Source organism: Pongo abelii, chromosome 1 (assembly GCF_028885655.2).
Source record: "Pongo abelii isolate AG06213 chromosome 1, NHGRI_mPonAbe1-v2.0_pri, whole genome shotgun sequence".
Classification (NCBI taxonomy): Eukaryota; Metazoa; Chordata; class Mammalia; order Primates; family Hominidae; genus Pongo; species Pongo abelii.
Window position 1 is genome coordinate 22,156,971 of NC_071985.2, and position 13,443 is coordinate 22,170,413.

The window sequence follows — 13,443 nt, forward strand, 5'->3', positions numbered from 1 at the left end:
TTTATTTTTAAAATTTTTTTGTAGAGACGGGGTCTTCCTATGTTGTCCGGGCTGGCCTTGAACTCTTGGGCTCAAGCAATCCTCCTGCCTTGGCCTCCCAGAGTACTGAGATTACAGGCATGAGCCACTGCACCTGGCCACAATTTGTTTTATCCTTACACATTCTCTGAGGCTCAGTTGAGTTTCACTCCTGTTTCCCTCACTGAACAGCTTCTTGTTTCTATAGCCCTTGCTCCCAGCATATGTGTAGATGTTCTGTAAGTGCTTATGGAATTAGTGAGTAGATGGCAAAGAAATATGAGGTTGAAAATGCTTAATGAATAACACGACAAAAAATCTATTATTTAACGAGCAGTATTTATTGAACGTTTGCCAGGCACACATCAGGTATGACCAGTGTACAAAAAGATAGAGACTCTCTCCTTAAAGAGTGTATCCATGGGAGTTCTTTTATCACACCTTTCATAGTTGAAAGGAGAATGGTAGCTATATTTGGCCTCTGTGCTCTCAAAATTATTTGTACATACTTGAAGCTGGCACATTGTGTACAATAAATCTTTGCTGACCAGATGAATGAGCCTTAACTATAGAACTCATAATACGATTTTTTAGTTTTTATGTGTGATTTTCTCCTCCACATCATGAGCTCTTGGAAGCCAGGAAGTATGCCTTACTTATGTTTGTTAACAGAATCTAGCACAGAGCTTTGTACATAGTAAGTGTCAAAAATGTTTATTGGCTAAAAGAATGAATTTCTAATAGAGGTAAGAGCAATGCATACACAGCCACACATACATGTATTTTACATTCTCTTCCCCCCTCACCTTTTTTTTTTTTTTTTGCATAGGAAACCAGGTGAAAAATCCATTTCTTGTTATTGGTTTTTAATGGGCCTGGATGTTTCTGCAGCCGTCCTCCGCAGTTTGCTCTGGCTGTGGCAAAGACTCTCACTGCATCAATTGAGGTTCCGAAGGATCTGGGAGGAAGCACATCAGTTGGGGGCTTGGTGCCCTTGGTCCTCATAGAGCCTGTGACTGTGACGACACATAGCATTTCTTTGAAAGGGCAGGTGCTGGTTGATAGACAATACAGCTTTGCACCTGGAGTGTGGGAATGTGGGACGTTTAGATGAGGCTGCCCAGCTGAACTCTATGCTTAACTTTATTAAATTCTCCAATGAATATATGAAATTTACCAATATGTACCCAAACAAGAGATACCCAGGGGATGTCTAGTCTAGCCTTCCCCTCCTCTAGCCCTCTTATACAACAAAAAACAGCAAACAAAAAAAACTTCTCTGTCCCTTTCCACATTTGTCCTGCCTGCAGGGGAAATGGGTTTGTCTAAGCAAGGAAGAGGTTTTCCAGCAGGGTTAAGAGGGAAGGATATATATGTATATATACTTTTTTTTTTTTTTTTTGAGGCGGAGTCTCGCCCTGTCGCCCAGGCTGGAGTGCAGTGGCGTGATCTCGGCTCACTGCAAGCTCCGCCTCCTGGGTTCACGCCATTCTTCTGCCTCAGCCTCCCAAGTAGCTGGGACAACAGGCACCCGCCACCACACCCGGCCAATTTTTTGTATTTTCAGTAGAGACGGGGTTTCACTGTGTTAGCCAGGATGGTCTCAATCTCCTGACCTTGTGATCCGCCCGCCTTGGCCTCTCAAAGTGCTGGGATTACAGGCATGAGCCACCGCGCCCGGCCAGGATAAATATTTTAAATTTTGTTCCCCTTCAGCAATGGAATGCACTTGTCAAAGAACAGAAGACACACCCTCAGAGCTGCAGGAGATATCATTTCAGAAGTTCTGGATGTTGCCCCAGGGGCTGCCATGGTGACTGTAAAACTGGTTGGATCAGAGCAAAGATGACAGCCCTTCCTGCCTGCTCCTTGGCCAGCTCAGCTCCCTGTGACCTTGTCCTCTGGGAGGCAGCCCTCCAGCCTCCACACTTCCATGTTTTCCCCACCCTGGGTAGGAGAACTAATAGCTCATGATTCTTACTTCGGTGCATGTTCTTACTGCCCCTCTGCTTTGATGAGTAACACCAAGCAGATAGTGCAAGGTCAGCCAGCGAGGGAATGCCCTGGATGACAGTTCTTTCTTCTGGGTCTTCCAGCATTTGGCCTCAACTCCATAAACAGCAATGGGAAAGCCTCACACTTTCTTGATCTGCAGCCGGATTTCTGTTGAACCAGCCTGATTTCTTTCCTGCTCTCTTCAGGGGCTGGGGGGTTGTCCTAAATCATATTCTGTTTTTCCCAACGAAACGAGCTGGCTTCCTCTACAGCTATTTTTCTGCTCTTCATTACTTGTAAATTTCAACTCTCCAGCCTCCAGCTACACAAATTTACAAACTATTATTAGTAGCTCTGTGGAAACTTCATATTTGAAATGTTTTCTGATAAAAGAACGGGGACATTCTTTGTTAAAAAATTATTTCAGAAATACTTAGCTCATTTCTCCCTATTCTAGCTGTTTTCCTCTGTGTTTCCCAGCTCACTGCCAGATGCAGTCTTTTCACAGCTTTGCAAAACTGCTGTTTAATTTGACACAGTGTTAACAGTTATTAATTAAGGTGGTGGGAATATAGGTTTTAGTTACAGTATTATTTAGACTTTTCTGTAACTTTTATATTTATCAGAAAAGAACAACCATACAATAAATGGCTTTTTGTCCTCTTTTCACGGGGTTCTATTGGTGGCTCTGTTGCTATCTCAGTTCCCAAGCTGTTCGCAGGACCATGCTGTTTCCTTTGTGTACAACGAGATCTCAGTGTTCCAGGGCGGTGTTTCTCCCACCTAACAGCCCAGACTTGCCAACCATTCTTGCTGGACTAGGAAATGAACCACTGATCCTAAAGATTAGAAAACAAAATAGGGAGATATAGGGTCCCCAAGGACCTCTCTATTTAACTCTACCTCAGATTACTAGCTTTGTTCCAACTACTTTGCTTCAGTTCCCAGAGAAAATAACCAGGCTCTTGAGGTGGGCTGACCCCATTAAAGCTGCTGGGGTGGTCTGGACCAAAATGCCACATCATATGACATTTGAGGGAGTACAGGAGGAAGGTGTTGATTCCAGAGCTTCACGTTTTAGCTAGACTTGGTTACACCCTTATTTGCCATCTTTTAGCCAACAAACTGCATCCCCGTGTGCGCTTTCAGCATCTGCATTTGGAACAGCAGTTCTCAAGTTCGTATGTGTATCAGAATCACCTAGAGAACTTGTTAAAATGCAAATTTGTGGAATCCACCCCCAGAGTTTCTGATTCAGTAATAATGGGATGAGGCCTGAGGCTTTGCATTTCTTTTTTCTTTTCTTTTTTTTTTTTTTTTTTTTTTTGAGATGGAGTTTCACTCTTGTTGCCCAGGCTAGAGTGTAGTGGCACGATCTCGGCTTACTGCAACCCCTGCCTTCCAGGTTCAAGCAATTCTCCTCCCTCAGCTCCCGAGTAGCTGGGATTACGGGCTGTGCTAATTTTTTGTATTTTTAGTAGAGACAGGGTTTCACCATGTTGGTCAGGCTGGTCTCGAACTCGTGACCTTAGGTGATGCATGCACCTCGGCCTCCCAAAGTGCTGGGATTACAGGTGTGAGCCACTGCACCTGGCTCAGGCTTTGCATTTCTAACAAGCTCCCAGGGGACGCTGATGCTGCTGGTTGGGAACAGCAGTTTAAGAACCACTGCTTCAGGAGATAGGACTGGTGGTTGTATCTTACCTGTGGGCTGGGGTGAAAATAAAGGTCAAGAGGGGAAGAGATGTATGTGGTGTTTCGTACAGTTCTGTGAGTTGTTTTTTTTTTTTTTTTTTTTTCGAAGACAAGTTTGCTGTCTGTCACCCAGGCTGGAGTGCAGTGTCTTGATCATAACTCACTGCAGCCTAGAATTCCTGGGCTCAAGGGATCCTCCTGCCTCAGCTGCCTGAGTAGCGACTGGTCTCAAACCCTTGGGCTCAAGCAATCCTCCCACCTCAGCCTCCCAAAGTGCTGAAATTACAGGCATCAGCCACTGCGCCTGGCCCAGTTTGGTGTTTTTACATATGCTTATAATTTAGCAGTACACAATTTCCATTACTCCATGCTCCAATAGTTGTGGGAAAGAGAGGCACTGTTTGGGAAGGGGCACATCAGTGTGTATCCCAACCCAGAAGCTATATTCTCTGCTCTTATAGTGACCCTGTCCACGCCCTGGTTGGAAATCAACTTGAAATTTGCATCTGTAGATTTTTTTTTAAGTGTACTAATACGTGTCTCAAAATTTCACAGCACAACTGGTGTTCGAAGCCATGTTTTGGGGTGTTCTAATTCTACCTACCCATCTCACTCTCTGTTCCCATGGCAGCTGTGCCTTACCAACTGATTGAGTGTCTGGTTGTCACCTGTCCATGCCACCCTCCCAGCCCATACAGGACCACCCTCTGGGGGCTCTGCAGCAAGCCTCAATGCACTGTGGACCAGCTGGCTGTGTCCCAGGAGTTCTTGGGGACCTGGCTGTCTCCTGATGTGATTTAAAGTTTGAGTTATTGGTGACAATAATGGAACTGCTCAGGAGTGGAAAATCCCCAATACATATGTCCTGTGCCCTTTTAGAGAAAAGGAAGAGCTTAGGGGTGGGGAGGAGCATTCTTTGTTTTCATTGCCTAGTACATTTCCCAAAATGATCCCCACTTCTAACATTTAGCCCTGGGAGGAAAATTCCCAAATAAGTTGTAATAATCTGAAATCTTAGCCAGCAGGAGTAGAGGGAAAAATGTTGGTAATCCGCTATCTTTTTTATCACGTAACAGTAAAACTTTATTTTTGCTATGAGACTTTATTTTTAGGGTGGTGAATAGTCTCTGTAGAGGGTGATGGCTTCATTTTTATCCTCTCTGTAAGATGGTAATGCATTATGCACATACTATACTGCATTAATATTTCTTCCATTAATAACTTCTCATATATGAGAAAGTTAAACAATATCTATCTTAAAATAATGTTTTGTCTTATGTTGTACACTTTGAGAGTGTTTTAGAAAAATCCCTCTGTCCTCCCTAATGTTACATAATTTTTTTCTGCGTAAATTAGACTTTATTACTTTTTCCCTACCAGAAATCTTAGATCTGGGGGCATTTTTTATGAATGATGGAGAAAATTTGGTGCCTTATCTGGAGAGATAGAGAGATATAACTATTGGTCATAGGAAAAAAAAAAATTAGGGTAGTCAGTGTTCTTTGGACTGGGTTTCATTTGTGTTTTAATACACTTCGCCATTAGATGGTAGCACAGTAATAGACATAACGATTTAGGGGTACAGGCACGGTCTCATCCCCCATTTTAAATAAGATCAGAAAGGTCTAAGTTGGTTTAATAGAATCATCAGATGATCTTTGTCAACCCCAACACCATAGATTTGGGTCTAGGACCTTAGTCCTAAAACTGGCAAGTCAGATTGGGGGTGAATGTTATAAACAGGAACATTGGTTTTAGGTTGCCCTGTTACCTCCAGATCTGGGATAATTATCATTTAAGCCTAAAAATGCTCAGATGGGTTGGGGGTGTTGTTTTGAGACTCCTTAGCACAGCTTTTGGCTTCTCTTTTTCTCCCCTCCCCTCCCCTCCTCTTTCTCTTTTTCTTTCTTTCTTTCTTTTTCTTTCTTTCTTTCTTTTCTTTCTTTTCTTTCTCCTCCTTCTCTCTCTCTCTGTTTCTTTCTTTCAACAGGGTCTTGCTCTGTCACTCAGGCTGGAGTGCAGTAGTGTGATCACAGCTTACTGCAGCCTCAAACTCCTGGGCTCAAGCAGTCCTCCCACCTCAGCCTCAGAGTAGTTGGGACAATGGGCACACATCCTCATACCTGGCTAAGTTCTCGAAATTTGGATGTCGAAATATATAATTTATTATTACCTCATGACATAGCTATTGTTTATCCAACATTCAAATTAAATACATTTCTTTGAATTAGTATTGAATTTCTCTTCCTTGTGTCTATACTTTCCTAAATTGATGTTTAAAAAACAAGCAAGGCCAGTGTTTGGCAACTTCTCTCCCACATCATTTGTGACCTGGGAAAGGAAAAAATGGCTCTTCTCCAGTCTGTCGGTTTCAAGGGTCAGCTGCCCTTTGACATCAATGTCTTCCTGTCTTCTGCAGTGTCGTAAGGTATCATTAACAGGAATTCTGTGTCCCAAGGGGACAAAAGAAAACCAGGTCAAGGGAACTTGCATGGAAGCTTAAACGTTTTTAAGAATGGCACATTTGGCTTCATTTTTAACATAATTGAAAGACTCTCTAACAGTATTAGAAAGCTAATGGGGCTATACATGGCTGATAGAAATAGAAAAGAATCCAGTTCGACCTAGTTTCCATAAAGATAATGAGTCCAAGAAGAAAACAAATCTGGAGAAATAGAGAAAACAGAGCGGATTTGATTTACAAACATTTTCCTGTTTTTGGAATTAAGGTGATGGAGTCTCAGTGGGGCTCCACGGGTCCTAGACTTGCCAGGGCAGTTCGTTCCACCTCTGTGGGAGCCTGCATCCGTGCCCCCAGCACAGTTAATGCTCCTTTAGGAGCTTGGCACTGCCAATCCCTCATTCATTGGGCCATTGCTACAGGGTGTTTCACTGTTAACTCACAGGCTTCTCCCTCTTCCCCTACCCTTTCCAGGGACCATCATAACTGTCACAGTCAGAAACCAGCCCTCCACATCCCGAGTCTGGGGCTCTCACCAATCCTTCTAGTCTGGGTACATCCCCACTACTGCAGGGAGAGTTGCCAGCCAGATGAGCAAGGACCTAGACTGCCTATTGGGGGCAGCCCTGCCTCAGTGGGCCACTCTCTAGCCACCCAGCCTGTGTCCCCATTCTGAGGAACACAGACCCACTCATCTCCTTCGAACTGTTAGAAAATTACTTTTACTAGTCAGTCGCGGTGGCTCACTCCTATAATCCCAGCACTTTGGGAGGCCAAGGTGGGTGGAACTCCTGAGGTCAGGAGTTTGCGACCAGCCTGGCCAATATAGTGAAACCCCATCTCTACTAAAAATAGAAAAATTAGCTGGGCGTGGTGGCGGGCACCTGTAATCCCAGCTACTTGGGAGGCTGAGGCAGGAGAATTGTTTGAACCTGGGATGCAGAAGTTGCAGTGAGCCAAGACTGTGCCACTGCACTCCAGCCTGAGCAACAAGAGCAAACTCTGTCTCAAAAAAAAATAAAGAAAGAAAATTACTTTTCCTGAGGCCAGGTGCAGTGGCTCATACCTATAATCCCAGCAGTTCAGGAGGCCGAAGCGGGCGGATCACCTGAGGTCAGGAGTTTGAGACCAGCCTGGCCAAAATGGTGAAACCCCATCTCTACTAAAAATATATTTTAAAAAAGAAAAAGAAAAAAGAAAATTACTTTTCCTAGAAAACAGGTGCTTCCTCCAGGCCCTGGGAAGTCTGCTGTCTTTTCCTTCAGCATACTTTTTCTGACTACCCGTGGGGAAATTCCTAGGTGAAACGAAGCCTCCACCCATCCACCCTCCTTCTCTCTGACTGGGAACCTTATCTTCCAGCCGTGCCGTATGAAGGATCTGGATATAGAAATATATAGCAGTATGATTTACTACATTTATAACTGCATGCAGTGCTATGCTGGTAAATGTTAGTAACCAGAGTTGGCTGGGGAAGGGAGAGGAGAAAACTCTAACTTGTAGCATTTGCTTATTTCGATGTGTACGTACTCTGGGATCTGCATTTGGGGAACTCCTGTGAAAGCAGCCTTGGCAGAGGACGTAGGTAGAGGAGAAAACAGGGCTGCATTTAGGAAAGAATTGCACTTCCACAGAGAGCGGGGACCAACAGATGGAAGCCTCATGGCAGAGAGAGTAGGCTGGGAGACATTCTAAATTCAATCCAAGCCTGGGGAGCTGAGATGGACGGGACAATTGTAACAGGGAGAGCCTGGTAAGAACTGTGTCTCCCGAGCTCTGCTCTTTCCTACAGAATGGGCGTGGGAAGTGCTGGAAAGCCGCTTCTTTAAATGAATATTAAATTGTTAATATTCTGGATTCTTGGCCAAGACATTGAATTTCTTTTCTTTTCCTTTTTTTTTTTTTTTTTTGACAGGTTCTTGCTCTGTCACCCCCACTGGCATGCAGTGGTGCAATCATGGGTCATGTGCAGCCTCAACCTCCTGGGCTTAAGTGATTCTCCCACCTCAGCCTCCCGAGTAGCTGGGACTATAGGTGCTCACCACCATGCCCAGCTAATATTTTGTATTTTTAGTAGAGATAGGGTTTCGCCATGTTGCCCAGGCTGGTCTCAAGCTCCTGGGCTCAAGTGATCCTCCCACCTCAGCCTCCCAAAGTGCTGAGATTGCAGGTGTAAGCTACCATGCCTAGCCCCTAATCTATCCTTCCTTCCTTTCTTTTTTCTTTTCCTCTAGGCAAAGAACTTTATTAACCTTTGTTTCAAACTTTATTCCCAGGCTTCTTCGGCCTAATTAACTGCAAAGAATGAATTGTGTATAAGCACAAACTGAAAAGAGCTGCAGTGTCCAAGGGGCTTGGGCTTAAAAATATTAGAGATCTAGATTTTATCAGATTCATAAACAAAAAATTCTTTACAAGCAGTCATAATATGAAATAGCAGCTCCCAGTAACTTCTTCAAGTTTTATCTTCAGAAGTTGACTCAATTCAGTTTGTCTCATTCTTGGAAGCCTCATCAAAATTCTCCACAAGACCTGGAACTTCATCATCATCATCATCCTCTCCAGTAGCAAGTGGTGCTTTTCCATCCACAGATTGTTTGGGCAGAGCTTCAGCCAGTCTCCTTAAACTAGTCAGACTGACTGCAGCAAGCTGGTTTAAGATGCTGTGTAGCATTTCTGTCAGCTGCTTTGTCTCAGCATGGCCTGTAATCGTGAAAGTGTTCACTGCCAGAGATGCCTGAACTTCAGGGTTGTTCAAGTGGATCATTGTTCCTTGGAGTTTTTCCTGGTTCATGATTGTTTCTTTTATCTTGTCGGAGTGGATAAGGGGCCGCGCGGGGGACTAGGGTTGGTGCTCAGGGGGTCTTGGGTGGACCAGCTGAGACTAGGCGCACACACGTGGCGATGCAAGATGGCAGCTAAAGGCTTTCTTTTTTTTCTTTCTCTCTCTCTCCTCTCTCTCTTTCCCCCTCTCTCCTCTCTCTCTTTCCCCGCTCCCCTCCCCTCCTCTCCCCTCCCCTCCACTTCCCTCTCCTTTCTCTAGCTCTGTTACCCAGGCTGGAGTGCACTGGCATGATCATAGCTCACTGCAACCTTGAACTCCTGGGATCAAGCAATCCTCCCGCCTCAGCTGGGACTACAGGCATGCACCACCATGCCCAGCTGTTTTTAAACTTTTTTTTAGAAAAGAGGTCTCACTTTGTTACCCAGGCTAGTCTTGAACTCCTGGTCTCTAGTGATCCTCTCTCCTCAGCCTCCCAAATCGCTGAGATTATAGGTGTGCTCCACCATGCCAGACTCAGACAATTCCTCGAATGAGACTGTATTTTGTGATTTAAAATGCCCATAGAGTGATCTAATACCTTAGAGTGAGCAGAAAAATTCTGGAGTACTCATAATTTTTATCTAATGGCAGGAAAGAGCTTTCCTCATGGAATAAATTTTGAAGGAGCAGTGGGTAATAAAAATAAATTTGCTTTTTGATCACATCCCATGAGCAGTGCTGGTCCAACGAATGGATTTGGTGGTTAATGGTGAGCGTCAGGCCTCCTAAGACCAACCTAATCTGCAGGGTTCCTTGCTGTGGGCTCAGTGGGAGCAGAGCCATCTGGGAGGAGCGGGTGAGCCCAACTCATTCTGTGGGAGGAGTTGCTTCAACAGACTTGGATTGAGGTAAAGGCTAAATTTAAAAATATATCTTTTAATAAGATGATACATTTGCAGACGGAGTTATTGCCCATGTCGAAACTTTGTGGGACAGATTCCTACTCCTAACTTGGTTTTTGTTGTCATTGTTGTTGTTTTGTTTCGTTTTGAGACAGGGTCTCACTCCGTTGCCCAGGCTGGAATGCAGTGGCACAGTCACTGGTCACTGCAGCCTTGACCACCCCAGGTTTAGGTGATCCTCCTGCCTCAGCCTCTTGAGTAGCTGGGACTATAGGCCTGCACCACCACACTCAGCTAATTTTTGTATTTTTTGTAGAGACAGGGTTTTGCCATGTTGTCCAGGCTGGTCTTGAACTCCTGGACTCAAGTGATCCGCTCATCTCAGCCTCCCAAAGTGCTGGGATTATAGGCGTGAGCCACCATGCCTGGCCCCCACTCCCATTTGTGATTTGTGCAGAATCTTCTGCCAGCCCCTTACATGACTCCTGAAGGGTGAGAATTTTCCCCTAAAGTCTCCTCCAGAAGCACACACTAGAATCTACCACACTAACCAAATTTCATCGTGTGATGTTTCATAAGGAATTAGAATGAGTTATAGCCATGCTTGCAGGCAGACAGTGGGTCCAGTTTGGAGAATCTGACCCCAGTGACAAGTCCAACTCCTTAGGGATTTTTTTTAAAATTTTTAATTTTTAGTTTTTTGTAGAGATGGGGTCTCACTATGTTGCCCAGGCTGATCTCAAATTCCTGGCATCAAATGATCCTCCCACCTTGGGCTCCCAAAGTGCTGGGATTACAGGCATGAGCCACCATGCCCAGCCCTCCTTAGGGATCTTGATAAAAGATGTTAATGGAAAACTGGATTAAGATCTAACATACTTATATATTCTTCCAGGCTCCTTGAAGCTCCAGAAGTCTTTGATTCTCTGTCTTCTTGGCTGTAGCACAGTCCAAGAGTCAGAATTTTTGCCATTCTCCAGGCAGTGTAATGTTTGCACTGTGTGTGTGTGTGTGTGTGTGTGTGTGTGTCTGTTCTGTGAGCTGCCACGGCCACCGCTGCAGGCTGCAGCTGGTGTTGACGGTGCAGAAGCGCTGAGTCACTGGCTGTTTAGCGACACTTACATCACGTTCCATTGTCCTTTCTTCCTTTCTAGGCTTTGAGAGCCCTTTCAGTGTTTTTATTTTGTTTTGTTTTTGCCCAGGGCCTCTCCCTGGTAGGAAATCAGGGTGTAAAAACTGAGACGGTGCTGGGGCTCCCGAACAAAGCTGTGCAGAAGGACAGTGGATCCCTGCAGGCTGCTGAGGACACCCAGCAACCCAGATTCATGTGCTGGAAGCACACGAGGGCCCTGGGCCAGCCCCAGCAGGGCCCTGGAGCCCCAGGGTGGGCTCTGACTCACATTTTTCTGCAGCTCTCCCTGCTGTGCTGGTTTCAACTGGAGCTGATGAGTTTAACGATCTCTTTATAAGTTCTGAATCCAACATTGTTTGTGCCCGTTTTAGCACAAGTGTAACAGGTGGTGCTAATTATCAGTGTGACATAAATTCTTGGAGAGGTAGCCTCTGGAGAGGGCTATACAGATTTTTTTAAATGACTATTTTGACCCAACAAGCTTGTGACTTTATTACAGTTGTTTTGTTATTAAAAAATACCTATTTATTATGGAAACATTGGGGAAAAAACAAAACATCATAAAGGATGAAGTAAAGGTTATTCGTATTCCACCACCCAGAGATGATCACATTTTGATATATAATCTTCTAATATTTTTTCTAAATATGGATTGATATGCACGTACATTTTACATAATTGGGCCCACATTGAGCATTTATTTAAACTGAGAAATATGCTGTGAATATACTCTTACGTCATTGAGCCATATACTAGAAGTGCTGCAAATTAATGCAGTATGAGCAGAGAGATAAGATACATCTTGGATTGTTTTATTTGCTGTCTGTTCATTTCTATTTGTAGGATCTTTCTCTTGCCAGAATAGCCTCATTTACAGGTCCTGTCCCTTCCTCCCACCCCTGCAAGGTAGCTAAAGCATTTTCTCAGGTAATCATCCCACACTATCTCTGCTTTTTTTTTTTTTTTTTTTTTTGGTATACAAACTATTTATTAACAGACAAGGCCTACAGACTTATTCCTTCTTGGACACACCCATAGTACAGACATGGTAGCCAGTGGTCTTGCTGTGCTGGCCTCAGACACGAAGGCCCCAGAGGTGGCGCAGCCCTCTATGGGCCTGAATCTTCTTCAGTCACTCCAGGTCTTCACAGAGCTTGCTGTCCATTGGCTGGGATCTGCCTATATTTTCCAACCTTTACATCCTTCTGTCTGTTCAAGAGCCAGTCTGGGATCTCGTACTGGCATGGATCCTCCGTAATGGTGATCACACGTTCCGCCTCATCTTCAGTGAGTTCTCCAGCCCTCTTGGTGAGGTCAAAGCCTGCTTTCCTTAACACTGCATGAGCATATCTTCGACCCACAGCCTAAATGGCAGTGACAGCAAAGGCTTTTTTTCTGCCACCCACCAGTGCTGGTGTTGAGTACTCACAAAATATGCTGGAACTCTTCAGGGATCACTAGAGACATGGTGGCCGCAGAGGCGGCAGCATGTAGGCCTCCTGTGGAGGAGAATCTCTGCTTTTTTTAAAACGCTTTCTGGGAAGCCCTAGGACCAGCTAAGATCTAGCTGGATCAGTAATTCTCAATCTTGAGCTCACATCAGAATCTCCTGGAAGGCTTGTCAAAGGAGACTGCTGGGCTTCACCCCTGGAGTTTCAGTAGGGCTGGGGTGGTAGACACGTTCCCAGGCAAATGTTGCTCATGTTGGTTTACTACTGAGAACCACTGATTTGGGGGAATGGATGAGCAGTTTGCTTCCTCCAAGCCCTCTCCCAGTGTTCCTTGGCTACTTGTCTTTTTCCCTTAGAGCGTTTATTTTGTCTCCAAATTCTTTGCTTGTAACCACTCCCTATGCTGTCTTCTCGTGGTGTCACTCATGCATACAAAGGACAGAAATATTTTCTTAATGGAGGGCTGGAATCCAAAGGGTTCAAGGAGCCCCCCAGTACCCATGAGAGTAGAAGCCAGGGTGATTCGTCCTTCCCTGTCACTGCGGCATAGTCTCCTGAAGAGCTGGCTCAAAAGGAAATGCACAGATACCGGGACTATTTGTTAAAGGAAATGACACATTATCCTCTTCCCAACATCTGGTCGTTCCTGAAAGACAGTCAAGCCCCGATAATACTGTTGACTCACTAGAAGCCTGTGTCTTCTTTCCCGAGGGAGGTGGAGACGAACCAAGGAGGATAGAATCTATTTTTGTGTCGGCCCAAGGGGATGCCTTGGGGAGGGGGCAATGGGTCACCCACATTGCTGTTCTGTTCTGGGAGCCAGGAATGCATACTTCCTTCCTGTCCAGCCCTGAGCAACAGTCTCTTTCTTAAGTCTCAGATCTTCCACAGAGAGCTGGAAAGATTTTTAAATGCCATGGTGGGCTGGAATGGCTGGACACCAGCATAGATGGACTGATGAAATGGGAAGAGGAGATTTGGCAGGACGCAGGGTGTTGAGGTTGCAGCAAAGGCAAGAGAGCTGA

The 13,443-nt window shown here is 45.0% G+C and overlaps 1 protein-coding gene and 1 pseudogene across 1 annotated transcript; both read right to left on the reverse strand.

The window, feature by feature from the left end:
* Positions 1–8,407: 8,407 nt before the first annotated feature.
* LOC129047706 (transcription factor BTF3-like) lies at positions 8,408–9,148 on the reverse strand. Its single transcript, XM_054519238.2, has one exon. The coding sequence runs from the start codon at positions 8,961–8,963 to the stop codon at positions 8,655–8,657; it is 309 nt and encodes a 102-aa protein (XP_054375213.1). The 5' UTR covers positions 8,964–9,148; the 3' UTR covers positions 8,408–8,654.
* Positions 9,149–11,917: 2,769 nt separating this feature from the next.
* Positions 11,918–12,434, reverse strand: LOC100455815 (small ribosomal subunit protein uS13-like; annotated as a pseudogene).
* Between the last annotated feature and the right edge of the window lie 1,009 nt (positions 12,435–13,443).